Raw genomic sequence first — 26,114 nt, 5'->3', positions numbered from 1 at the left:
AGGGCCTACATCATGGATTTAGCATCTCTGTCGCCCTCGAGATTGCTCGCTATGTCTTGAATCTCTCTTGCTCCGTGTGTTTGATGAACTCTATTAGTCAGAGAGTGGTGTTGTTTTAACTTAAACGTTGAGGATCGTGATATTTATAACAACTTCAGCGACATTAGTCAACTTAGCTTACCTGACTGCTTCCTAACTCAAGTTTGTTTAGATTTTGTGCGCGCGCGCGCGAGGAGTCCTCAGCTGTGATTGGCTGTCTTTTACTCTTGACGTTTAGCGACATACATTTACTTAACTTCCGGTCGGGTATCGCAATCTCCAACCTGTAGGGGGCCCCCGAACCCCACCAAGTGAGGCTATGTCCTGTTTTGTTTTTTCTTTTCATTAAACTAATCAATTTCTGGAAATATGTTTGCTGAAATGGGAACCACATTATGTACAGTTGCTTTATTATTTATGTAAGTAAAAAAAAAAAAAAAAAAATCATATTCGGTTGCCTGGATGCCAGGATGACGTAATGGTAACAGTTGTAATTTAGCGGCAAAGCTAGCTAGTCGCCAAAGACGTCTCTTATTTAAAACATAGGAAATTAAGTTTTTAGCGGTGAAAGAGCGAAGAGAAGGATGAATTGGCGAGGTTTGGACACAGTAGATGCACAGTCTCTCTTGACTGTTTAAAAAAGTCGGCTCCTTGGCTAGGCTTGTTAGCATTAGCAAAGAGCTAATGGAGCGGAAGATGCTAGCGTCGCTAAGGAGGAGCACGGTAACATGGCAACAGACGACGTCAGTTCAAATGGAGATCTGCACGTTATCAGGTTGGATGTCCCTCAGTTTATCACACCACATTTTGAGGGAAAAAAATGAAAATTACTGTGACAAAAACGCTTGAACTCGGTTTTCAAGGAGAAGAGGGAAGATGAGGTATGCTTATGCTCTCTCATATTTTTTTTATTCATTATTGTGATTTATTTACCGTAACTACCCAGCCATGCACTGAATTTTAAAGCAATACTCTGTTGAGTTAAAATGTGGTTGATGTTGAATGGTGTTGGAAAACCTCTTTGACTACTGTACAGTACTTTCAGACAGTAGTTGTGGGTCATTATTAAAAAAAACCGTCTCTCTTCGCTTATGATGTGCCAGATAAAGTTAACTTTTAAAAAACTTCCACCGTGTCCTTAAAACGTCACAAAAGACATGACTTAACCGCAGTGGTGGTGATTTATTTTTCACTCTGACTCTTCTCAGGAGCTTGTAAGTTGACACCACAAACTTGCAGGCGTGTTCAGCAAGAGTTTGTTTTAAAAGCGACGGCCCCGGTCACAGTGTGGTGTAGTTACATGTGGCGAACCTGAGGGCGGTGAACATCTGGCTCTCCGTGATGAGTGCATGTGTGTGAGAGGACACACACACACGGCCGAGAAGACACTTAAAACTAGCTTTTATGAAAAAAAAGAGCAAATCTTCTGAAGAATCCTGTTGGCGTTTTGTAAGTACATCTGCCGATTAAAGCTACTGGGTGTTTTATGTCAAAGTAAAAGTTTGATGCTGATGTTGACAGTGGTTGTGATGATAAAACACACCGTATCACTTCTACTTCTTGCACCACTGATGAGGGTGGGCAAAGTTTACTTGAGTTCAAGATATCACAGTGTAAAAAATAGTACAAGCACTGCAATCAAAATCTTAATGAGGAGAGAAAATTCAATTAAAGTACCATAAGTAAAATTACTCATTATGAGAAATAACCACAGTCAAATTATTGCATGTTGGTCTATTAGTATAGTTTATTACTGATTGACAGTGTGCCATTCAGCATTTAATGTAATTAAGTGAATTTAAGGTTTATCAAACATTTTTTGCTTTGAAACTGATTGCGTGGCTGGGTAATTTAATGTACAACATATATCTTATAATTGCTTTAATTTGAATTTGTATGTAGGTTTCTCTAGTCATGATTGTGTGCGGTAATACACAATAATTCCCTCTTAGAGGAGTAGAAATACAAAGAAACATAAAACAGAAGATTTTGTTCATCTTCAGCACCTGAATAAACTGAATGTACAGTTACTGTCCACCAGAGTTCCTCAATTAATAGGATTATTTACTTGGTTCTGCAAAAGTTTTAATGATGCTATATGTTAGAAAGTAGGTCAGCAACCACAAGTTAATTTTTTTGTCAGTATCTAATATTTTTAGTGTTATTTTGTTTATAACAGTAAAACAATTTCAGAATTTCAAGTAACTGATTACAAGTTGATATTCTCTTGAATGGATAGATGTAAAGGCAAACAAAAAGACAAGATAACTGTAGTTAGAAGAAAATATGTGTCTGAATTTGAGTTATTACTTGAACATTTGTAAGATTGAGGAATGAATTCTCCTGCATGTTCACGGTGTCTGACATGTCTGTGCTTCAGCTGCAAAAACTCACTCAATGAACCAACTGTTCTGAGGTGCCCACATTGTTTATTTGATTTACTCCAGAACAATCTTTTTTTCTTTCTTTCTGTCTTTCTTTTTTTTTTAACATCTTGGTGCCAAAATTGTATTTTATTGTGTTTCACTGGAGCTGGGGTACAGTAGGTCTCCACTGTGCAGGGTGCGTAAACAGAAGCAGGCAACAGACCTTTCCATCCTGTGTTGATATGAGGTTTATTTAGTCTAGCAGCAGCTGAAGGAAAGCCATAGGGTGAGAGCAGCAGTGAGGCTGAAACTTATACCCCTAACTATGCAGTTGTATCCATTCAATACCTGTTATTCATTCACTAGTTTTACATTACCTCTTTTAAGCTGTTACAATCCTCCAGCTAACACTTGAGACAGCAGATCGTTGATGGCGAGAGCTACCGCTGCCAGCAGTGCTGCCGGACGTCCACTTGAAGTCCTTCATCTTGAAATTTTAGGAATACAGGGGTTTTTTTTCCCCGTAGTTGACAGATGGATGTTGAACAGACTTTGAAGACAAAAGCAGAACGCACACGGCTGCAGGTTACAATAACAGCAAACTCAGTTTGTTCTGAAAGTTGTTTGTTGTAGAAACAAATCCACATTTTCCTGAATGAAGAGATGATTCTTTCACTGACAGATTTGCAACTTCAACTTTTTTTGAAGAAGGGATGGTGTGTGTGTGTGTGTGTGTGTGTGTGTGTGTGCCTGTCATGTAGGGAAACAGGATTTTGTTAACTAGTTGTGAAGTTAGTTGTTTACCAGACGCCGGCTTTGGTTTCATTCTCTGGAGCCACCAGTGTCAGAGCTGCGCTGCTGAAGGCTCCCGATCATTAATCACTCTGTCATCTTACACACATACACACACACACACATACATACAGTACATGTTCAGGTATTTAAGCTCTTGCTGCAGCTCAGATTCTTCATTTTGCACACAGACTTTTCAGGTGGGCTGCATGGCTTGTAATTGTAACCTTTTCTCCCAAATAGCCGGTTAGACTGAAGATGTTCGCTTTTTATTACCAAAAACACAATTAAAGGCTGTGAAATGCCACTGAAGCAAGTCTTACTTTGGAAACATTAAAGGTTGCGCAAAGTAAATGAGGTGGAATAGAAACACTGATACATGCAGGGGCCTGTGTGTGTGTGTGTCTGCTTGTGCACCAGTGTGTGTGTGTTTACATAAATGGACCCTCACCTCTGCAGGAATATAAAGACTGCTAGTGTCTGAGAGTTAGGCCAGTGAGTGACCTTTGCCTTCTCTTCCCAGCAGAGCCATCCTGTAGCAGAGGTGTGAATATTGCACCTGGATGTTTTGTTAGAGACAGAGGCTCTCATGCCCTGATGGTCAACCTGTAAACCAGCCTCAAACTTGGCAGCGAGCCCCCGTTCATTCATACACCTTGTCTCTGGCCCATGTCTGCATGATTTGTTTACAAAGGACCCTTTTTCTTCTCACCACGTCAGTCCAGTTCGAACCTTATGTCTACAACATCCTCCTCACATTCATCAGACTCAACCGCAGCCCAGAATTCACTGACATACATATTGCATACAGTACACGTTTGCCCTACTTGCGCTTCTGTCCTGGTGCAAGGGATTTGTCATCAACGATTTTTTTTTTTTGCTGATGTAAGGCAAGTTTACAACAACTACACCTGAACTTGTAATGATGGTCTGTCTGCCACTCTGAGCTACAGGTACATTCATGCAAAGACACAGGTGGTGCACAACTATAAATGAGCTCTGAATTGCCAGCTGTGATGCTGCCTGTCTGGGTTTCTCCAGGTGTGCTTTGCTTTCACTTGAAGATCCTACTAGGGAGATAAAGTCTTTGTCAGAGATTAGATTATTATTTTATTAGCTAAACTAGCAGCGTGGCTCTGGGCGTGGTAATAATCACCTGGTCTGCTGGTCCGTCGCTCCATCACTGAAACATCTCAACAGCTTCTGCATGAATTGCCATGAAGTTTTTGTACAGGCATCAATGGTCGCATGACATTTGTGCCTTGGGTGGTGAACATTGTCAACACTATACCTGCTCAAGTAAAGCCTCACAGAGTGTGAACAGTTAAGCAAGTGGAAGACTAAATGATCTCCAAAAGTTACAGATGACACATTCCCTTTACATTTTACACAGTATAATTTACATTTTAAAGAATATTTTCATTTTTTATATTTTCAAAAAGACAGAAAAGGAAAGGGGACAGCAGCAAAGGTTTCGCCACCCTGCATAGTTAGCACCTTGTAGTCCCCCCCGCTTTGGAAACCATCACAGCGTGTGAATAGTAAATTGTGTGATACCTTGGTCAAAGTTATCTGAGAGCTCAAGTCACCTGGGTTTCCCATTGTTTTGCAGGCTGCTGTTTTGTTTCCCTTTTTCACTCTAAAACTGTAGAAAACAAGAATAATACACTGATATCATTTCAAAAGAGTATTTCATGTTTAAGTTTAAGCCGTTTGGAGATCATTTCATCTTCCACTTGCTTAGCTGTTCACATTAACAGAAATTTTTGACCAAACCTTTGCACGATGCCACTGTATGTTGTTTTTTAGACCAACAATAATGAAAGAAATTCAAAAAATTAGGTCATGAGGCTTCAGTAAAGTGCATTGTAAACCTCTGTGCAGCATTGTTGCATCTGTGCAGCCTTCAAATTTAGTCTAACCACTACCTGAAACAACATGCCTCCAAAATTGCAACCCTTTGTGTTTGTGTTTTTAACGCCAGGCTGTTTTTGTCTGAACGTTGCCCAGTTAGTCTTGTGACTTTACAATGAAACTCTAGTCAAAGTCAGTCATTTGGGGGGAAAAAACCAAAGCCTGTGTGACTGTCTAGTGTCTACTGTACATTACTCAGCAGACCCAGTGACCCACTGCGTGTGTTGTTGTCTTAATTCCAGCTGATTAGCAGCGAATATTAGCAGCAGTCAGACCGTGCCTCTGCATGGGGCTGGGCTTTACGATGGAGGCTGCTTTGGGAACACGACAAATGAGCCGTGCAGCAGCAGCAGCACCAGGAGGCTGGTTCAGGGCTGTAGCTGTACGTCTTATTAAGCCAGTCAGTTTAATCCCTTTGATTAATGATTGTGTGTGTTGTGTGGTTTCGAGTTTTAAGATCCATGCCAGTGTGTAAAATACGTTTCAGCATGTTGCTTTTGTCCATGTGCAGAACGGCTTTCTTTTTGTTCATGCCAAACAACGCCCTTCGGTGTCCTCCTCAAAAACCATTACATTTTAATTATTTATTGCATCTCTCAAACTTGTTCCTAAATAACGCTGACTTGCCCGTACACATGAATGTGCCAGTTAAGATGTTACAAAACCTAAAAATTGATATGTCAGCAGAAAGATAAGTGTCTGAAAAAGAAAGAGGGAATGTAACTAATAAGACTCACTGACTGTTTGATTTGCTGCGGCTACATTTTTGCATGAAAAGAGGGTGGGAGAGGTCTCTGAGTATTATGAGTATTTACAAAATATAGCCTAAAGAATAAAAAAAAAACTTTAATTACAGCACAGTGTGGTTTTGCTTAAATTCATTTTTTTTCACTTCTGTTTCTTATTACTCTTTGTCATTATTTGTGAAAAGCACCCCATGACCCTCAATTATATTTGTAGGTTGTTTCATGTGTTATTTGTTATGCTGTGTGTCAATGTTGTATTTTTAAAAGGAGCAGGGAAAGACAAACTTGGCAGGAGGCAGCTGACCTAAGTTCAGTTCTTGATTTATCGCTAAATCTAAAGTCATTCTGCCCTAACAATGACGAGAACATCTATAAAGTGAACTCTAAATGAGATATTCAGTTTCATATAGAAAGAGTAGTGCTGAGCCTGAAAAACAGACTATGTCGTCTCTTCATGTCTAGGACTTTATAATATAAACTGTATAAGAAAAAATGATGATGATATAACACAAAGACATTTTTCTTTTATTTCCATCAAGGCCAAAGACGTATTGGCGCTGAAACATGGACAGTGACGTGGGAGTGATGAACGACGGCCTCGAGAGTCCTCTGACTGGCCTGGGGATGAACTGTCTCCTCAGCCCAAAGTACCGACACTCTGGGCCGGGACTCACCAGTCCGCAGGAGTTCAGCCAGTGGCTGCCTTACCGCCATGACGCCAGCCTGCTGCCCATGAAGGAGGACCTGGCCTTCTGGCTCAACTCCATGATGGGTGAGAGACCACTGTGTAAAAAAGAAGACCTGTACAAATATATTCCTATTCAAGAAAATGGTAAAAGAAATAACTAACATAATAACTTATGACACAAATAATTAACGACTCACAAACTCTTTTTATTATGCAAAAATCTCAGGTTGAAACTTTATGTTTTTGTTTGTTTTGTTGGTAACACTTTATAATAAGTACACATTATTAAGCATTAAGTACTGAATCCATCATTTATAACACATGAATACTCATTAGTATATAGTTTATAAACACAGTTAAAAATGTTTTACTCATCATTGATAAACACTAACTGTATTTATAAACTACACACTAATGAGTATTGATGTGTTATAAATGAAAAATTCAGTATTTATTAATGCTTAACTAATAATGTGTACTGTGTGTATTATAAAGTGTTACCGTTTTGTTTACTTTATTGTAAGACTGTTGCTCAGTGATTGACAGATTATTTCAGTATAATTATGTATTGAGTGAGGGGCAGGCAATATAAGATGTATCTTCTCCCTGCTCCTTTCCAACCAGGCAATAAGAAAGTGTTGTGTTTTTGGTCTGTTTATTGGGAAAAGTCTTGAAATTACCTTGGCTGGAACAAAAAAAAAAGAAAGAATAGTGCAAAACTGAAATCTGGGATTATTACCTTTCTCTTACAAAAATACACACAGATGTTTTGAATTTGTGCAACTGAGTACAAGAGAGGATGGTAATGTCTAAACTACTCAGTAATAATAGTGTCCAAAAAACAACTTAACAAATGCAGATGAACTACAGGACTTAACCATTTTACGTTTGGAGCTGGAGCTTTTATTTTGAAAAAAAAGAAAAAAAGGTGAAAAGGCTGCAGAGGCACATTAACCTACTTATTATCTCAAATCCCTGAAATACCTCTCCATTAAAAGGAAGCGTGGCTGGGACTCTGGGGGGAAAGGGATGTTTTCTCCCACTTTACTGCATTGTGAGGGAAAACATAAAATGTGTAAACATGCCACAACCTGTTTGAGGGCGTCTGGAAAGTGACAAGACTCCAACATGATGAATTTCTGACTGATGCTGCAAAAACACAGCCAACGGTTTATTGGCCTTTTGTTCGGGGAAAGTGGTTTTATCAGCTCCAGTTTCAATGTGTTAACACCTCAGAGTTAAAACCTGTCTGATCATTGCTCCTTGACATTTGACACACTAAGCCTTTTCTTTCATGATGAAACATTCCTCTGGATACTTTTGCTATTTTCTTAATTCTCTAAATCAAAAGACAAGCAGTGTGTTGACTTGCACACAATTAAATATCCACAAGATGATGAAACTATAGTAGATACTGTATGTAATTAAAACTCCAATCTGTCTAGAGATTACCTTTCATAGAAACGTATTTGCCATAGTTATGATTACCTTCTCATTTTCATCAACCCAGGTGTAATGAGACTCTTTTATTGTCCTGATTCTACAGTAAATATGTTAATAGGTGTTTTTATGAGTGATTTTTATTTCTTAGCTGTTTGTGGGCTGACTGATCAGCAGTAAAACAGCAGCTCTTTTACATGTTTACATAATTTTATTCAAACTAATCTGCAGAGGAGAGGTTCATATTGAAGCAACTTCTTGTTACCAAACCATAAAAAAGATGGATCTATTCTTGGTACTCTTGGTACATGAACCACCTTTGACTGTGTGTGATTCACTGTGCGTGTTTGTGTGTGTCCTCCTCAGGTCTGGACCTCACAGCAGACAGTCTGATGGAGAGGTTGGACAACGGTGTTGTGCTCTGTCAGCTGGCACAGAAGCTGCAGGAGAAGATGATCACTGCCAACAATGGAAAGGTGCTGCAACACAAAGTCATGCATGCACACATTAACAAATACAGACAAGACTTGAGCAATCACAACAACACAAAACCACAACATGCAGCTCATTTTTAATCCACCAGAAAAAAAAACTAACAACATCAACTTAATGTTATCATCATCTTAGAATAATCTACTCTGTCTTTTGAAAACGTTTAACTCTCGTGTGCACTTTTCTACTAAGACAAACTAACGATAGTTGATTAAATTAGATAGATAAGACAATAGATTTTGCCTTGTTGTTGAAAAAAGGTTTCATTGGTACTTTGCTTGAAGATAATGTGTGGGGTGTGACAGAAGCTGCTGAGCTGTAGACCGTAAAACCAGTTCAAGCTGAGGTTGGTAGTGACAATATAAGGAGGTGTGTTAGTAATTGTTGACACCTGTTCATGTTTCCTATGATTACATTACGTCTTGTTGTTTGACAAGATGTAATTCATGATTTTTCCTCGCCACTGTCACTGCCTTTATATTCAAACAGCACTGTTATAATATATAAATGGTATTACTGATTATTTCACATAAACCAACATGAATCAAGTTTTCTGTTACTGCATAAGATACAGTAACCTAACTGTGTGTTTTATGTGTCTGCTGAAAACAATTACAGCCCTTTACAAGGAGAGTGATCCACTGGCGAGCTGATGCAACTTCTGGATCATTTTTCGCCCGAGACAACGCAGCCAACTTCCTTTACTGGTGTCGAAAGATTGGTGTTGACGGTGCCTACCTTTTTGAGTCAGAGGATTTGGGTGAGTCAAGACCGGAGATTGCAGTCAACCCTATAGAGTTCAGGAGCTCTGACGTGTTTTTTGGTCCCTTTTTCCAGTAAAAGCTTCTGTCTTCTTTAATCTCTCCATCCCTCCTCAATTTCTCAGGTGTTCTTCCTTTGTATAGTAACAAATCTAAACATGATGGACTCAGCACAAAGTGTCTTACTGTATATGGCAAAGATATGGCATTTTGCATCTTTTTTTTTTTTTTTTACTGATCGTTGTCGGCAATCAAGTGAAATTTGATGTGTGTATAGTTTCTGACTACGGTAATTGGTATTATTGGTGATTTAAACCACTTCAAAAAATCCAAATAAACCCGTGTCTTTTAAAGAAAAAGAAGAACTTAAGTGCTTAAACACTCTGTTGCAAACTCAAAACACTTCTCCCAAACGATTTAAAAGTCAAAGTACAGAGAGTCACAGCGATCACACTGAATGCGAGTTTGTGTGTGTGTGTGTGTGTGTGTGTGTGTGTGTGTGTGATGCTGCATGCGCCTGAGGAGAGAAAACCTACAGTCAACATGCTAACATGGTTCTGTATCATTACACACACTCCTCTGCATGCGCCTCTTCTCTCACCTGGGCATGTCTACGCAGGGCGGCAGATGCGTGAGAATGATAATGTGCAGGTTAATCCCCACCAACAATGGGCCCCCCACCCACCAGCCCCCCTGCAGGCAGACTAACCTACTTCACTTGACTAATTGAGGGACAGGGAGAGTGAACTTGATGTGCTGTGACTCCAGGCTCCAGTTTGCTGCCTCATCGACGTTGATGCCACAGACGGCCGTCCTTTTTTTTTTCCCCCTTTTCGTCTCAGTTTCTCGCTGCAGCCATGATGTAATGGTGGCTGTCAAATGTCAGATGAATGAAAACAGGGTTCTTACGGATTCTTAAAAAGTCTTAAAAGGCATTGAATTCATTAATCTAAAAACAAGGCCTTAATTGGCATTAAAATGTCTTAAATCAATTTTTCAAAGGTCTTAAAAATGTTAACACTTGGTAAGTGGGATTTTAGTCTCAAATCTCAAAATAATTGGTAACATTCCGACATAGAGAAGTTAGTGGCGGCCGTCAACGCTAAATTTCTCACCGCCACAGCTCCCAAGTCAGTGTTTTGTTTTTTTTTCGGACTTTTTATGCATTTATTTTGAAAGGACAGCTGGAAAGAGACACAATCCAATGTTCATGTAGCAGCCACTTTACCTTGGATCACATAGGAAAGTGGGTCAAATTGTCCCTAACCCTATGTAACTGATGTGGTGTTTTTTTTCTTTTTTTCTGCATTTGTGTTTATTGTGAAGTTGGTCTTAAATTTCATTTCAAGTGGCTTTAAAAAAGTCTTAAAAAGTCTTAAATTTAACTTGGCTTAAGCTGTAGGAACCCTGGAAAACAAAACACCATCATTCACTTAAAGGGAAATTCAACCTGGGACTCTAGTTTCCTGATATTTTCGGTCTAAAAGAATGAATCTGAAGCTTTTCTTTTTAATTTCTTATGTTCTGCAGTAGTTCTGTCTGTCCCCGCATCGCCACAGCAGCGTATCATGGGAGCGGATGGATCTTAGGCTGTTTACATCCCACAAAACTTAAAACTACTTTTTTCACAGGCAGCATCAGATGGCTATTCAAACATACACCGAGGGGTTTGTTTACTTCAAGAAAGCAGACATGTTTGTAAACGGAGCTGTAATACAAAGTTTCGCGCAAGAGTCAAGTTGAGGCAGTTAGTATGTTTACAGGTTGTCTGAGCAGTAAGAGTAAATCTGGCTGTTGTTTATTCTACCTTTAAATATACTATATCAGACTGTATAATACCAGTCTGACCCAGTAATAACCTGCACTCTGGACTCTATTTATTCTTTGACACTATTTCAATACTGATGTGACAACTTTTGCACAAGCCACTTTCTCCATTACACTCCATTACCTCACCCAGTCGCATTTATAAAGTTTTCTTTTCTGCATAATTTATTCTTGTGTATTTTTACCTTTCTCATTCATACAATACCGTAGTTTTACTTGTTCTTTCATGACCACCCACACTGTGCAAAATCTTTGACCAAACAACATGTATATATATACAGTAGTTTCTATTTAAAGAATATTTTGTACAATAACAGTACATATCTTTGTTTTTTACATATTTTGTACATAGTAAATTCTTTATATTTTTATTCGTTACTTTACGCATTCCTGTACTCTTTGCTACTGTTACAAGCGAATTTCCTACACGTGGGATCAACAAAACGTCTGATGTTATGTCTGTATTACAGCTCCATTTACAAACATGTCCGCTTTCTTGAAGTGAACAAACCCCTCGATGTATGTTCGAACGTTGTATGTGGAAAAAAAATGCGGTTTTGTGGGATGTAAACAGCCTAAACAGCCTAAGATCCGTCCACTCCCATTATACGCTGCAGTGGCAATGCGGGGACAGACAGAACAACTACATAACAGGAGACATTAAAAAGAAAAGTTTCAGATTCACGCCTTTAGACCTAAAATATTAGGAAACTATAGCCCCAGTTTAAATTTGCCTGCAACTGTCCTTTAAGACTAAATTTCTTCTCAGTCATGAAGAAGACTGACAGGATGTGTAGTTGTTCATATTTTCATGCATGCTCAAGCTCAACCAATTGTCATGGGTCATGGCATAATAAGGAGTTAACTAAATAGGACTAAGTGCACTTAGCCCCTTTTTATAAATAGTGGACTGAAGGCAGGAGAAGCAGAGGAGGCTTTCGTACCCTCATGCCCTCAGCTGCACATCCAGAGCCCACAGGAATTCCTGCTCAGCTTCAAAGATAGAGATGCACAAAAGAGACAGGTCTACATCCTGAAATGTGCTTCATCTGTTCAGACTGCTGCTGCCTCTGTTTTCTTTTCACACAGGCAGAAGTTTATCTCCGGAAACATCTTTTCCTCTCAGATGTGTAACTTTTTTTTTTTCATCTTTTTCCTCCACGTTCTTTGTTTGCACTTTGTGTATGTGCTGCTGTGAGAAGTCCTGCACAAGCAGCCTCGGGAGGTGTGTCTGTGCCTGATGGAGCTGGGACGGATTGCAGCCAGGTAACTAAAAAAGTTTTTAAAAAAAGTTGAAAGTAAAATCAAAACTGAATCATGATGAGCAGGAAACCGCTGCACTGTTTCATGAAATCCTGATTCAAAAGCAAAGTGTTTTATCCTACATAGCTTTAACTTTAGCTGGTTGCCCATTAGACTAATTATTACTTTTAGTATCTGTTCAAACCATTTATTATTCATAGTGTATCATTTCATTTCATTTCTTTTTTTCCTCATGTATAAACAGTACCAAACATTTAAAAAATAAATAAATAAACAACAAAAAAAACAGAAGACATCCAGTACAGTCTCATACAAGCATTATCAGTTTTACATGCATGTATCAACAATCATTAATGCCAACCAAAAAGACAAAAATTATATATAAATATATATATAAAATATCTTTTTAGTCATTGTCCAGCTCATTTCTCTTGTACAGGCCCCATAAAAAGCTGTTTATAGCTGCGTTTGAAAGCAATGATGTTCCCACTCAATTTTAATTTGCTGCTTTTTAGTCTTTAGCTGTAGACTTTAATATTCTAAGGCTATAGCAGCTAGCTACTGTGTTGATGATATTACCTTTAAGTATTTCTTATTTACTTTAAGCTGATTCATTACTTCTAGTGGAGTATTTGACCCACTTATTTGTTACTTTTTTAGTTGTGAGTTTAAATTGTTAGGAGTAACTGAGCCGCTCCACATCTTTCCATGTTTCCCTGCAGGAGTGTTTCTTGGGGTTCGTCTTTCCCTGGCTGGAAATCACTATTTTCTACTGTGTGATCTAGTGTTGATCTATTGTTTTGATTGCTGGTATGTTTTGTTGAACCCTTCTCTCAGGTACGGAGTGGAGCCTCCGGGGCTGGTGAAGTTGGAGAGAGAGATAGAGAGGGAGGAGGCGGGTTGCTTATCTCCATCATCCCCTCTGCCCCTCTCCTTTTTTCCTCCTACATCATTGTATTCGCCATCACAGTCCTCCCTGCCCCCATCCCCATCCCCCTCTCCTCCTCCTCCTGCTCCACCTGCGCCCCTCACTCTGAGCATGACCTGTCTGTCTGAGCCCCTCGCCGCCTCCCTCGCCTCTGATCTTCCATCAGCCACAACAACAAACCCGGTGCCTACGTGTTTACACCCTCCTCAGTCCAACTCCAGCTCAGCCTCCAACACTTGTACAACCACAGCCTCAACACAAACGCCTTTGTTCTCCTCATCCTGCTCGGCTAACACATCTGCTTCACCTCCACTCTCGGCACCATTACTGGGCCAAACCCCGGTGTCTGCTGCTGCTGGTGCTGCCAAAGTCTCCCCCGCCGCAGTGAACAACCACACTCCAGCAGCTACACCTCCCGCCCCCTCCTCCTCCTCCTCCTCCTCTTCCACCCCACCTGCAGCTGCGACTCCTCGATCCTCGAGCAAATCCTCGAGCCGGAGGGGCACAGCCACCAACAATATTCTGGATGATATTGTATGTATTTTATTTCCAGTGAGATGTAATCTTATTTGAGTTCACAGATGTTAAACTAGTGCACTGAATATTTCTCTCTCTTTCTATGTGTGAAACCTGTTCCAGGTGAGAAACATCATTGAAAACCCCCCCTGCAGCTGCCCCACCAGGTTCCCTGTCGAGAAACAACCTAAAGGCTGCTACCGTGTCGGGGATAAAGTCCTGTACATACGGGTAAGAGTGTTCATGCTAAGTAAATTAAATGGATACTTCACCCAAAATCGATAATTCACCAATTTTCTACTCACCGTCATGCCAAGGAAGGTTTTGGAGAACTTTCGGAGTCATCAAAGCGCGTTATTTTCACATAATGGCAGCGAATAGAGTTCACTTTTGAATCATCCAAAACACACACTATGAAACATCCAAATACCTCCATACTGCTCGTCCGCGAGATTTGCTGCGAGATGTTCATTCGTCGTCATAAACCATTGGATGTATGATGTAAACACGGAAGAACATCTCGCAGCAAATCTCGCGCAGCCACTGGGAGCTACTACTACATCAAGGCTAAAAACTGAGATCAAATTAATTATTTCCTTCAGGACACTTGGGGTTAGTACGGACGAGCAGTATGGAGGTATCTGGATGTTTCATAGTGTGTGTTTTGGACGATTCAAAAGTGAGATCTAACCAACGCCATTACATGAAAATCTGTCGCCAGCCGGACCCCCCCTGGAACTCCTAAAGCGTTTTGATGACTCCGAGAGTTCTCCGAACCCTTACTTGGCATGACAGCGAGTAGAAAACTGGTGAATGATCGATTTTGGAAGAAGGATCCCTGTAATGTTTAAGAAAGTGGCTCAACTACACTAGATGTCTGAATATCTGTGAACAAACAGATAAAAAAAACTGAAAAAAAGAAAAAGAAAAACTGCAAACAAGGCAGGAGCACTTGGTTTTTAACCTTGTTTGCACAATCATGTTGTCTCCTCATGTCTCATGTTCAATCACTTGCAGACTTTGCTTCGCCACACAGGGCACTCGAATGTGAACCACAGTCCTGCACATTGTTCACCCCCCTCCACCCTGACCTGCTCCTTACAACTTTAGTATATGTAGTACTTAGTTTGTACTCTTGAAGGAAACTTTGCCAGTGAACGTAACCCGGGCATCGACGTTGTTGCCCATCACAACATAAAAGGCAGAACACATGAGTGGCTATACGTGTGTTTTCTAGATAAAAGATGAGCTTGGTTCACAACCACCTCCACAACTGATACAATGTGAAATAAATAAATTAAAAATACAGATAAAAAATCTAATACTTTGTTGTAAAATCTGTCACCATGGCGAATTGATGCAGGTTTGAGGTTGAAGTCATTAATCAACAGTTGCGTCAGCAACAAGTGCTTTGTGTCAGAGCAACTGACTTGCAGTCATTTAGGATGGAGACATTCAGCGCCTTTCAGCCTCCCTGAGTCGTGCCTCGCACGTACGCGCCTGTACAAAGGCTCGAGGAACGGCCTTCTGGGAGGCAGAGTTGCTTGGCAACCAATGGTCAGGATTGGACTGGGCTGACAATGATTTCAGTACATAGACCTTCAGCTAAGAGTTCAAACCTGAAGGAAAAACAAACACATCTCTTTCAGGATGATTTTTTTTTTGAAGGTATGACCGTGGTGTGTGTGTGTCAAATGGCAGTGCACTCAGGGATCCAGGTCCGTTTATGTGGGGAGACAAAACACAGCAGCCTCTGTGTGTGTCGGATGTTTAAGTAATTCATCCTCCGTAAAGCCACGAGACAGTTGATGATGGAAATTATTTTCAATTTACTAATTCATTAGTAATAGATTCAAACTTAAAGGGATAGTTCAACATTTTGGCAAATTGGCCCATTGACATAATCCCTATAGTCATAGCAGTAGGTTTGTTACCTTTAATTGTCGGTGCAAGCTGTTTTTAGAACGGCGGGGCAGAGCCGCGAGCTGCTCAGAGCTACGCTAGGCTCATGGGATTTCTTGGTTTCCCTCATCAAACTCAACAAATACACAATCCAACAACTCCAAAACGCTCTGGTGGACAAGTTGTGGTCACCTGCACATTCACCACGCTATGAGATAATAACAGAACGTTACCAGACAGAGTTGTTTTAGAGGTAAATTAATGCAAAACCACTGATGCGCGTTCCCATCGAGGGCAGTTTTTCATCAAGCAGTCTCTGTATTTACCTCTAAAACAACTCAGTCTCGTAACGTTCTGTTATTATCTCATAGCGTGGTGAATGTGCAGGTCACAACTTGTCCACCAGAGCGTTTTGGAGTTGTTGGATTGTGTATTTGATGAGTTTGATGAGGGAAAGAAAACCCTTGAGTCTCCGTAGCGTAGCTCTGAGCAGCTCACGGCTCTGCTCCGCCGTTCTAAAAACAGCTTGCACTGACAAATAAAGGTAACGAACCTACTGTTAAGACTATAGGGATTATAGCAATGGACCAATTTGCCAAAATGTTGAACTCTCCCTTTGTGACCTGACAGTGTGTATCTCCTACACACTCTGGTAACAAACTGGTCACTAGTTGAAACACATTTAATGCTTTGTTAAACATATTGAAAACCCCACTGACCCCAACACTTTCTAAACGGGTAATCAATCCTGTCAGCAGCAGTTTGCTCGCAGCGCAGCAACGTCTACATTTTGACGTCGGCTGACAGACGACATATTTTATATTTACATTTTTAGAGAGAGAACATTCCTCCTCAAGTCACACAACACCTGTTTCTCCACGTCCGACCTGTCAATAACACGGGAGCGTGTGTTTGAACTCCACATCAAAGAAACCCGCAGCAATAAAGAAGTAATAACCGCAGCATGTTATTAGTTTATTAGTTTATGGTCCAGTTGAACACATTTTGCATTTTGGGGGGGAAGGAAATTAAATGTTGACAAAGGAGGAAGTAAAAAAAAAAAATCCCCTTTTAGCTGGAGTTTGTTTTTCTGCACCATCTCAGTTGTTGACCTTTCGTGCTCACCTTCTCCTTGTAAATACAGTGTTTTACCAAAACTCTGTCCGTCTGTCAGTTTTCAGCTATAATTACCAGTTCGTAGACTCTGCTGCTACTCCTTCGCTTTTCTCCTCGCCGCTGACAAGCGAACGCACCTCAGCTGGGTGAATAGAGCGCTGCAGCCCATCAACCCCGACTCCATCCATTACCTTGAAGCTCACAGCTGCCTACACGTGTGCAAAGAGGGGGGGTAAACACGCCATAAACCTCAATTACCATATACCATGATAACCCGTGTGCTGCTCCTTAGAGAGCGTGCCATTCAATGTGTACAGACCTTTTTAAAGAGCAGATACTATTGATTACCGAGACAAAGTCATTAGCGAGGGGTTTAATCAGACAGCTTGTTAATGAGCGGCTGAGCATGACCGCCTCTCCTCGCATGTAAACTTTCTACCCCCCACCCCACCTCCCCCCTCCTCTCTATTCCCTATGGAGACTATTCAATCACGCCGGCCCTGGAGTGCTCCGCCATTCTTTGGTGCTAAAAAAGAGGAAGGCTTTTTCTTTCTTCTCTGCACCCAATTAGGCTCTCCTTCAGCTTTGTGGCGGAGATGCAGCCTGACTCGGAGTCAATGAAAGGAGAAGACATTCAAACACTTCACAATATCACGCCAAATCAGCTCTTTGTTTATCGTGTTATAAACCTAAAAAAAAAAGTGAAATGAAAACATCTCGTCGTTTTGAAGTCGAGTTATCGTCGAGCAGAATAAACAAAATGAGGATGAGGTAACTGATTTTCTCGCCTTTTGAAAGGAAACCCTTCATCATCGTCATCATTATCATCATCACCATCCTCCAACACGTTGTTCTGGAGGTGACCTCGACCTCTGACTTCACGTTGCCAGATGAAAGAAATGCAAACACTGAATGATTCCCAATAGTCGCACGTTTATTTATAAAAATAATTAATCATAGTTCATCATTAGTGATGTGATGAAATCGTGAACCTAAAGGCTTCATCAATATTAGCAACTACTGAGCTAAATGCAAACATGTTTACAGCACAACACTACATTTGTTTTCTCCTTTTCATTTCACCACCTAAATGCTAACAATCGCTAATAATCACTGAAGCTAAAGACCAGCTGAGGCTAATCTGCAGATATTTGGAGTTTGCAGGTATTTTGTATTCAACTACAATGAAGAAATATCCAATATATATCAAAGTTATAAGGGCAAGGCAGCTTTATTTCATACCAAGGGGCAACTTGATGTGCTTCACATAAAAACAAAACATTTAACAGTAAGAATTGAAAAACGAAAAAAAAAAAAAAACACATAGAAAATGTACAATTTTAAAAAATTTTAATAAAACCCCAAATAGTAAAAAATGGAAACATTAAAAATACAATTTAAAAGCAAGAAAAAAGAATAAAAGAAAGTACAGGAAAAACAGAGAAACACTAGACTAAAATAGAGCAGAAAATATGAGTATAACGGTTCAGCATGAAGGGAACATGAACATCTAAACAAATGTGAACTCCCATTGACGGTCAAACTGAATTCTAAATTATTAATTCCAGTTGTCGAGATTGTGGCAATTTGTGGCACAGGAACAGGAAAAGTCATTTGGGGACCAGGTCACTGTTTTATTATATTCACCAAAAGATCAGACAGAACACCCCCTCTATCCACTGACCTGTGATTCCATGAGGAAAACCATGTTTCCCATTCATAAAATGTGAAACTAACCTTCATCACTTTGTCTCTTTACTGCAAATTTACAAAGGACTGAGCTGTTCTCCAAAAAAAAAAAAAAAGAAAAGAAAAAACCCAAAAAGCATGAGGAGCAGCGGATGTGGCTAAAGCCTGCCTCCTACTGGCAGTCGTGTTTCAGTGACTCGTCCTTCCTGAGAGCCCTCATGCATCTTTCAGCAGGAAAGAGGAGAGGAGGGAATCAATGGAGCTGCCAGGGAGGACACAGGGGAATCCAGACGGTAGTTTATGGGCTGCAGACGTAGCACACTTTGTACGGAGACCTGAAAGAGGAGGAGGAGGAGGAGGAGGAGGGGTGGTTGTAGAGACAGAAATAAAAGAGTCTGCCTGACAAAGAGGGCTTGTGTCGGATATTACAGTGCAGAAACATCCTCATATGTGCAGCCCTGCTTTTAAAAGTCCTCTGGTGCAGAATAGACGGAGGAATTCACAGCTCCAGACATGTAAAAATAAATATTATAAATTAAAAGAGAAGAGAAACACAGAAGTGTGTTTGTAATGTGATTGAAACCAGTAATAGTCAAACACACAAGAAACAACGCATACATGTCTAAAAAAGCATGTGAGCTATTAAAAATTAGTAATTATCCAATCGATCTTTATTTGAGGAATCCAATATCGATTCATAAAATCCTTAGATTGATGTAATTTCCTGTTTCCTGTTTGTTTACTGTCCTGAAGAGTTGCACTGTTAACTTCTGGATGGGTGGGTCATGTTACATATATGTGCATTAACGTACCAGTAACTGCTTTTGGATTACTTTTCAATGTAAACATTAATATTTTCAATAACGCACCTTGGTCTTTGAACAATTTGCAGCATTAGTTCTGTGAAAATCTCTTTCATAACCAAGCAAAACAAAAATACCTCTATATGAATCAATATCGAATAGAATCGAATCGATCCAGCAAATGAGTAGCGGTACTCAGCCCTATTAACAATGTAAGTAACTTAATGTAAACACTAAAGATTTAACAACACTGGACTAAAGGAATACGGAAAAAAGACGATTAATATAATGCTGGATTTAATTTATAGAATAATGTAAACACTGAAGATGATTTCACTGATAGAAGTGGATATTGTTGGCGAACCTGAGATGATGGGTGAGTTTTTGAGCGTGAGGAGCCGTCACAGTGAAATTCCCTCCACGTCTCGACTCTGGTCTGACAGCAGAGCGGTTTATTCAGGATGTCAGACTTGACCCCTGTCGACCTCAACGTTTTAATCTGCAGGATGACAGCTGAGACGGACCACAACACAACACGACACGTCTGGAGTTCCCCCCGTGTCGTGGTGTTGATTTTTTTTTTCCCCTTATTTTTCTTTTTTAATACACGTGACCCACCACCACCACCACCACCACCACCACTCCTCCCAGTCCCCACATGAGGGGGAGTTGATCTGCTTGTATTATCACATTCTTAATGGCTCCGTAATGAAGGGTTTATTGGTGATAAGGCAGAAGGGGGAGGATGTGGGGGTGGGAGGGGAGGGGCGGGGGGGGCGGCTGCTGGCAGGACAACGCTCGGCTTTGAAGCTCCTCCTGGGAATGTTAATGTCTCCTGGGAGTTGAGGGTCTGTGCTCAACTCATCTCAATTTCTCCTTTCATTTTTTTTTTTTTTTTACCAGGCTTTATATTGTGGCAGTAGTTGCCATGGCAGCAGTTGGTTTTCTCGCTGTACGGACGGCTGAATGTGTTGATTCTCACACACACACACACACACAACGATGTACAACTGACCTCGGCTCCATGCATGCAACTGCTGTTAGAGGGACGGTGGTGGATGGGAGTGTGTGTGTGTAACGCTGCCGGTGGTTTTAATTTGAAATAGTGCTTATTAGGTTGGTTTGTGTGTTGCAGATCCGTGTGGGTGCGTCATCGCCGGCGTGCGTGTGTTTGCATGTTCGTATGTGGATTAGTGCTGCTGCGACGTGTGTGTGTGTGTGTGTGTGTGTGTGTGTGTGTGAGCGCAGCTGACGTGTGCCGTGACGCGTTGTTTCATTTGGTTTAATGAGATTTGGACCGAGCTATCAGAGAGCGTTTGTCTTTCATAAACAGACCCGACACATGCAGAGGAAGCTTGTAAATATTAGACTGGTGAGTGTTCATTACTGATTAATACTGTGATTGAGTTCATAAACCTCTTTATAATATATATATATGCGTAATAATACATGCACTAATACATTTTATCTGTGAAGCACTTTACTTTCTTTTATCTTTTTATTGAGAACAAGGTACAGAAAGACAGTCATATAAAAAGATAATACTTTTTGATTTTTCACAGGACACATATACAAAAACAACTCACTACCCCCACCCTACAAAATCCCAGGTAGTGCATCCCAATCTAAGGAGATTAAATAAGTAAATAAATAAATAAAAGTTGTGATATTGATATAGGTAAAGATATCATTCAACAGGTTTGGAAAATTAAACAAAGAGAAAAAGAAAAAGAAACGGGAGATAATTTGAAAGTAAAGCTTGAGAACAAATGAGGAGGCTGTGTTCATCATGCATCATCCCTCAGGATCTAGAGCACTTTACATTTTAACAAAACATCTCGGTAACACTTTATTTGACGCCTATCTCTATAACGCGTTATAACCAGACTTATAATGAGTTATAATGCAGTTATAGCACTGTATAACTATAGTTATAAACACTCATAAATGATCATAATGCTTTATAACAATAATCATAACACACTATAAAGCATTTTATCATGACTTATAAGGTCAGGTATTATAATACGTTATAATTGTTAGCAACTCGCTGACAATGCGCACATCGATAATGCATCATGAATATAGTTATAATGTGTTATAATTGTCTTATAAATGTGCATAACTAACTCTCATAAATTATCATAAGGCTTTATAACAATAAGCATAACACATTATAGAGCATTATAACTCTATTATAGTACTTGACATTATAAGCCTTTATAAAATGCTCTATAATGTGTTATGCTTATTGTTATAATGCCTTATGATAATTTGTGAGTGTTTATATTGATAGTTATGCACGTTTATAAGCCAATTATAACACATTATAACTACATTTATGATGCATTATCAATGTGGGCATTGTCAGCGAGTTACTAACAATTACAACGTATTATAATACCTGACCTAAAATGCTTTATAGTGTGTTATGTATGTCAGTATAACTATGGTGATAATGCGTTATATAGGCGTCAAATAAAGTGTTACCAAAATCTCAAAGTGCTACAGGTAATCTTAATAAAACAAGAGCAAATCAAAGGGAAGTTAAACACAGTTGTTATCAAAATAAAAACAAGAAACGATTTCAGATTAAAAGTTTTTTTTTTTTTTAAAGTTTAAAGTTATTTCCTGTCAGTCTCCGTCTCGACTGCAGTGTCTTCTTCACTGTCGTCCCTCTGCAGATGCTGAACGAGCGTCATGTGATGGTGCGTGTCGGCGGCGGCTGGGAGACCTTTCTCAGTTACCTGCACAAACACGACCCGTGCAGAGGAGGAGGAGGAGGAGGAGGAGCGGCCAGCGGCGGCGGCGGCAGGTCTGGGGTCAGGGTCTGTCGGTACAAAGCGAAGCCGCCCACTTTGAACATGTCACCTGACAGCTACATGGTGGTCGGAGCTCATTACCGCGGCAAGAAGTAAGACTCTGAGACTTCAGCCTCTCTTCCGGCTCCGCTTTGCTTTAATAAGACCAAACCGTAAAAAGGTCAGTGATTTAACACACAGTTCAAATCCTCTGTGTCTCAAGTTTAAAGGGAAATCCAACTTCTTTTTTTTTATTCAAGTTGTACATAAGACCTGAGTTTTATCTGAATGAATCATCACACCTACTGAAACAACCTGTAACTGAAGCTGTATATGACTGTACGTACTGCAATGATTAGTCGATTAGCAGAAAATCATAATCAAAATAATCAATGAATCTTCTTGGACACTTTTTATGAGAGAATACCAAACCAGCTCCTCCAGTGTGAGGATTGATGCTCTTCTTCTTCGTCGTCACATATCTAATCACAGTCTGAAACTCTTCTGGGTTTTGGATTTGAATGAAACTAATTTGAATAACAGATTATAACAGATTTTTGTTACTGTAGCGTAGATGTCAAACATACAGCTCTGAGATTATCTATCTATCTATCTATCTATTGTGGTACTGTAGTTAGAGTTTATATCTTTTATATTTCCAATGTCTTCCGACCGAGGTATGAAATTATTTTTCTGTATTTTACTGGGGAAGAATCTGTTTAAAATAAACTGATAAAATCACATCTCATCACATTTATGCATCATAATTTGTCACTCTCGTTTATATTTTGTAATACAGGATAGATGCAGGAACATATTATATGCGTATGTTCTTGTATTTGTACTTGTATATTGCAGCCCTGCAGTCGTGAGCTGATCACCTCGGCCTTTAAAAGTCCTCCCTCTAGATGGCACCATGTCCTCAGTGACAAAGGGCCGGGCCTCCATGTCTGTGTCTGTGCAGGAGGACTGAGCTGTCATGATCATGTTTTACCACTTGATGACACACGTCTCTTATCTGGACACGACGACTTCTTTTTTTTTTCTTTTTTTTGTTCAGTTATAAACTCCAAGTACCACCTCCTCCCCACAGAAACACACTGCTGCCTCATCAGCCAGCCTATGAAATGTTACATTTAATAATAATAAAAAAGAAAAAAAGAAACTTAAGATGGGAGGATTCACAGACAAAGTGTGCAACCCTGCAGAGTAACGAGGCACAAAATGCAAAACAACTGAAAGTCACAACACATTTAGTAATTACATATTTTATTTCAGTAAAATAAATTAATTAAAAATGGACACAAGTTTTTAATATATTGAAAGAAACTAGCTGTAATGAGCTCATGCAAGACTGTAATGTCTTTAGTCCCCACGTTAACATCTGCAGTGGATTGAAACAGTAGAAATGACTTGTAGAAAATAATAGCTGTGCTACTGAAACGGGCGCCGCTCTAAACGGTGGCGTCTTCACAGGGCATCTCTTCGTTGCACAGAGTACGTTTCTAAGTTCCTCATGAAAACACAGGAAGTTGCCACTTGAGAGGGATTTTACAACAATTTCAAATACACTGTTACACTGTGCTGACCTCATGTTCGCTCTCACTAAAGCACATTATATTTTTAATGTTTTTGTAAATGTTGCTACTGTGTGCTGCTGTTCCTCTGAATCGAAGTGAAACCCAATCATTGATAAAAAGCTTTTGTTTGAAATTACAGACGTTGTTTTGTGTTTGTGTGTTTACTAGCTGAGATACGGGGGCTTAAATATGTGCTTTTTCTGTTCTTTTTTTTTTTTTGCTTGTAACACTTTTTGACATAAAATCCTGCACATGTGCAGTGGTGGCACATCAGTACTGGAAAAGTTTGAGAAAACAAAACAAAAAAATACAATTGTAAGATTTGTGTGCAGTTGTGCTTCAGTCCTAACAACACATTATACTTGCACCATGTACTTATACATTACAGTTTACTGCGTACAGTAATACTTCAATTACTGTGCATCAGGTTGAGTGTGAACTTAAGACTTAAAACCAAAACACCAAACAGCATTCTGCATTCTGTGAGTCAGGAAACACACCGACCCTGTCGTCAGTGGAATGACCATAGATATAAACGTGTTTGTTTTTTTTTATATTTATGGCATTTCCTTTTTGTTTCTGGCATAAATATTTTCACAATAAGAGCCTGGACCGACTGACCCTAAACACACGACATGGTATAAACCCAGACTCGTTGTAAAAAGACACAACCGGGTGCTTGTTACATGCTCTGATCATCTTTTGCTGCTGCTGCTGCTGCTGCATGTGGCCTCACAGACAAACACACATAATGTTAAAACTGCAACCACCACCTGCTCAGACCTCAGGCTTCACACACTCACACACACACGCACGCGTCGTTCATGGCGTTCACTCAGCAAAGTGCAAAGATTCAACAAGTAAACTGAAGGTACAGTCTTCACTCATGCCTCAGTTCTACATTTTCCTTGACTTCAGGAGAGTGGCGGTGAGTTTATGGTGAGATGGTGAAAGGACCGAACATCACATACAGTGTCGTAAACGCACATTATAACACCTTTTTTTTTTGTTTTTTGTTTTTTTTTCTTATGTCTGAGAACGTTCACTGACTTCACGGCTGATGGATCGTCCCATGACTCGTGTCCAGTAATCAACATGTATGGAGACGGGAAATTGGGAAATTTGTCAAACTGAAAATAGTCTGCTGGGATGTCAGCAGAAGAATCGTTTTCCATTCACACTGGACAAACTAAAACCCTCTGTTTACACTGGTCCTGTCTCGTACATGCACATTGGTACCAAAAAATCTATATTCTACAGATTAATTTTGTACTAATGATACACAATTAAAGGTGCGAATCGCACATCAGACAAAACTGTATCTAATCAAATACGCTTTTCCAAGGAATTTCACGACTTTATTTTTGCTAATTATGTTGTCAGTTTGTAAAATGCAGCTGTTGTCCACATTAAAAACAAAGACAGCGTCCTCTTTTACAGCTGTTATCTCTTAAAAATTAGCAGATTTGAGTGGATGGTACTTTTGAATCACAGCTTTTTAATGAGCGTTGTTGGAAACAAGCTTTTCTAAATCACTATTTGTGCTTTTTCAATATGAGATTTTGATGAACTTTTAGTCCAACAGTTAAAATCCAAAAGTAAACAGACGATTGTAATACTTCCCATGTTCCTATCACATGCTACATGATAAATAGTGTAGGGTTTTTTTAGTGTAAAATGTATTTTACTGGTCAAAAGATGATTAAAGTTTGTGTTGCTCCGATCGATCAAAGTGTAATGGATTTATTTCTTCACTCTGACCTTTTGGTTTTGTTTCTAACCTGTTCACACTGCGCTTCGTGTTGTGCAACTGTGAGTTTCTCTGAATGACTATTTGTGCTTTTCTCATGAGTTCTCATTCAAACTCACTGACTCATACAGATTACAGACGTCGTTGTGTCCTGTAATCCGTCACATGTACAATTTGTCGGGTTTGTCATGATGCACGCGTGTATGTGTGTTACTGTACGTCATGAATGTTTGAGTCTTTATGGACATTTTAAACTGATTGTGCTGCTCTAACACACATGGTTACTAAACAAAACAGAACAAACATGATGCTATTGTTTTGTTGTTTCAGTCATTAGTTACTGAGTTTACACTTTGGCCTTCGACCGCTCTGTTTCAGTGTCGATGAGGAAAAAACATCTACACAGCTTGTGCTTTCGTTTTAAGTTTGATCGCTTTAAGTTTCTTTTCTTTTCTTTTCTCTTCTTCTAAAATTGCTTAACTTGCAACCGGCTGACCGCTATTAAGAGTAAACAATGGAGTAATCAGATAACTTCCTCCACAGTTCGGCTTCTTGTTTCGCTCCCGTCAGGTTTTGATTCAGCTGTCAGCAAACGACTGTGTCTGTCAGAGCGGGAACAGCACAGCAGCTTTAAGTCACAGCTCAGCAGTTACCGTCACATTTCTTCTGCCTCTCTCTCTCTCACTTTTTCATTTTCCTAC

General features: G+C 39.8%; 1 protein-coding gene across 1 annotated transcript; it reads left to right on the top strand.

Annotated features, from left to right (window-relative positions):
- The first annotated feature begins 310 nt into the window (after positions 1-310).
- gas2b (growth arrest-specific 2b) lies at positions 311-25,539 on the top strand. The gene is made up of 8 exons (XM_085759199.1): positions 311-350; positions 6,397-6,629; positions 8,352-8,461; positions 9,096-9,237; positions 12,268-12,331; positions 13,166-13,790; positions 13,896-14,003; positions 21,967-25,539. The coding sequence occupies exons 2-8, from the start codon at positions 6,422-6,424 to the stop codon at positions 22,198-22,200; spliced, it is 1,491 nt and encodes a 496-aa protein (XP_085615325.1). The 5' UTR covers positions 311-350; positions 6,397-6,421; the 3' UTR covers positions 22,201-25,539.
- The last annotated feature ends 575 nt before the right edge of the window (positions 25,540-26,114 follow it).

This window comes from Trachurus japonicus, chromosome 3 (assembly GCF_045865225.1).
Source record: "Trachurus japonicus isolate A0001 chromosome 3, Traja_1.0".
Taxonomy (NCBI): Eukaryota; Metazoa; Chordata; class Actinopteri; order Carangiformes; family Carangidae; genus Trachurus; species Trachurus japonicus.
The sequence above is the reverse complement of the archived record's forward strand: the minus strand, read 5'-3'. Positions and strand labels throughout refer to the sequence as shown.

What these genes read in the sequence shown, in the direction of transcription:
- gas2b (XM_085759199.1), top strand. Translation starts at nt 6,422, where the DNA reads ATGGACAGTGACGTGGGAGTGATGAACGACGGCCTCGAGAGTCCTCTG. An exon ending in CTGGCTCAACTCCATGATGG is followed by an intron (nt 6,630 to 8,351) that starts GTGAGAGACCAC and finishes TGTCCTCCTCAG; the next exon opens with GTCTGGACCTCACAGCAGAC. An exon ending in TCACTGCCAACAATGGAAAG is followed by an intron (nt 8,462 to 9,095) that starts GTGCTGCAACAC and finishes AAACAATTACAG; the next exon opens with CCCTTTACAAGGAGAGTGAT.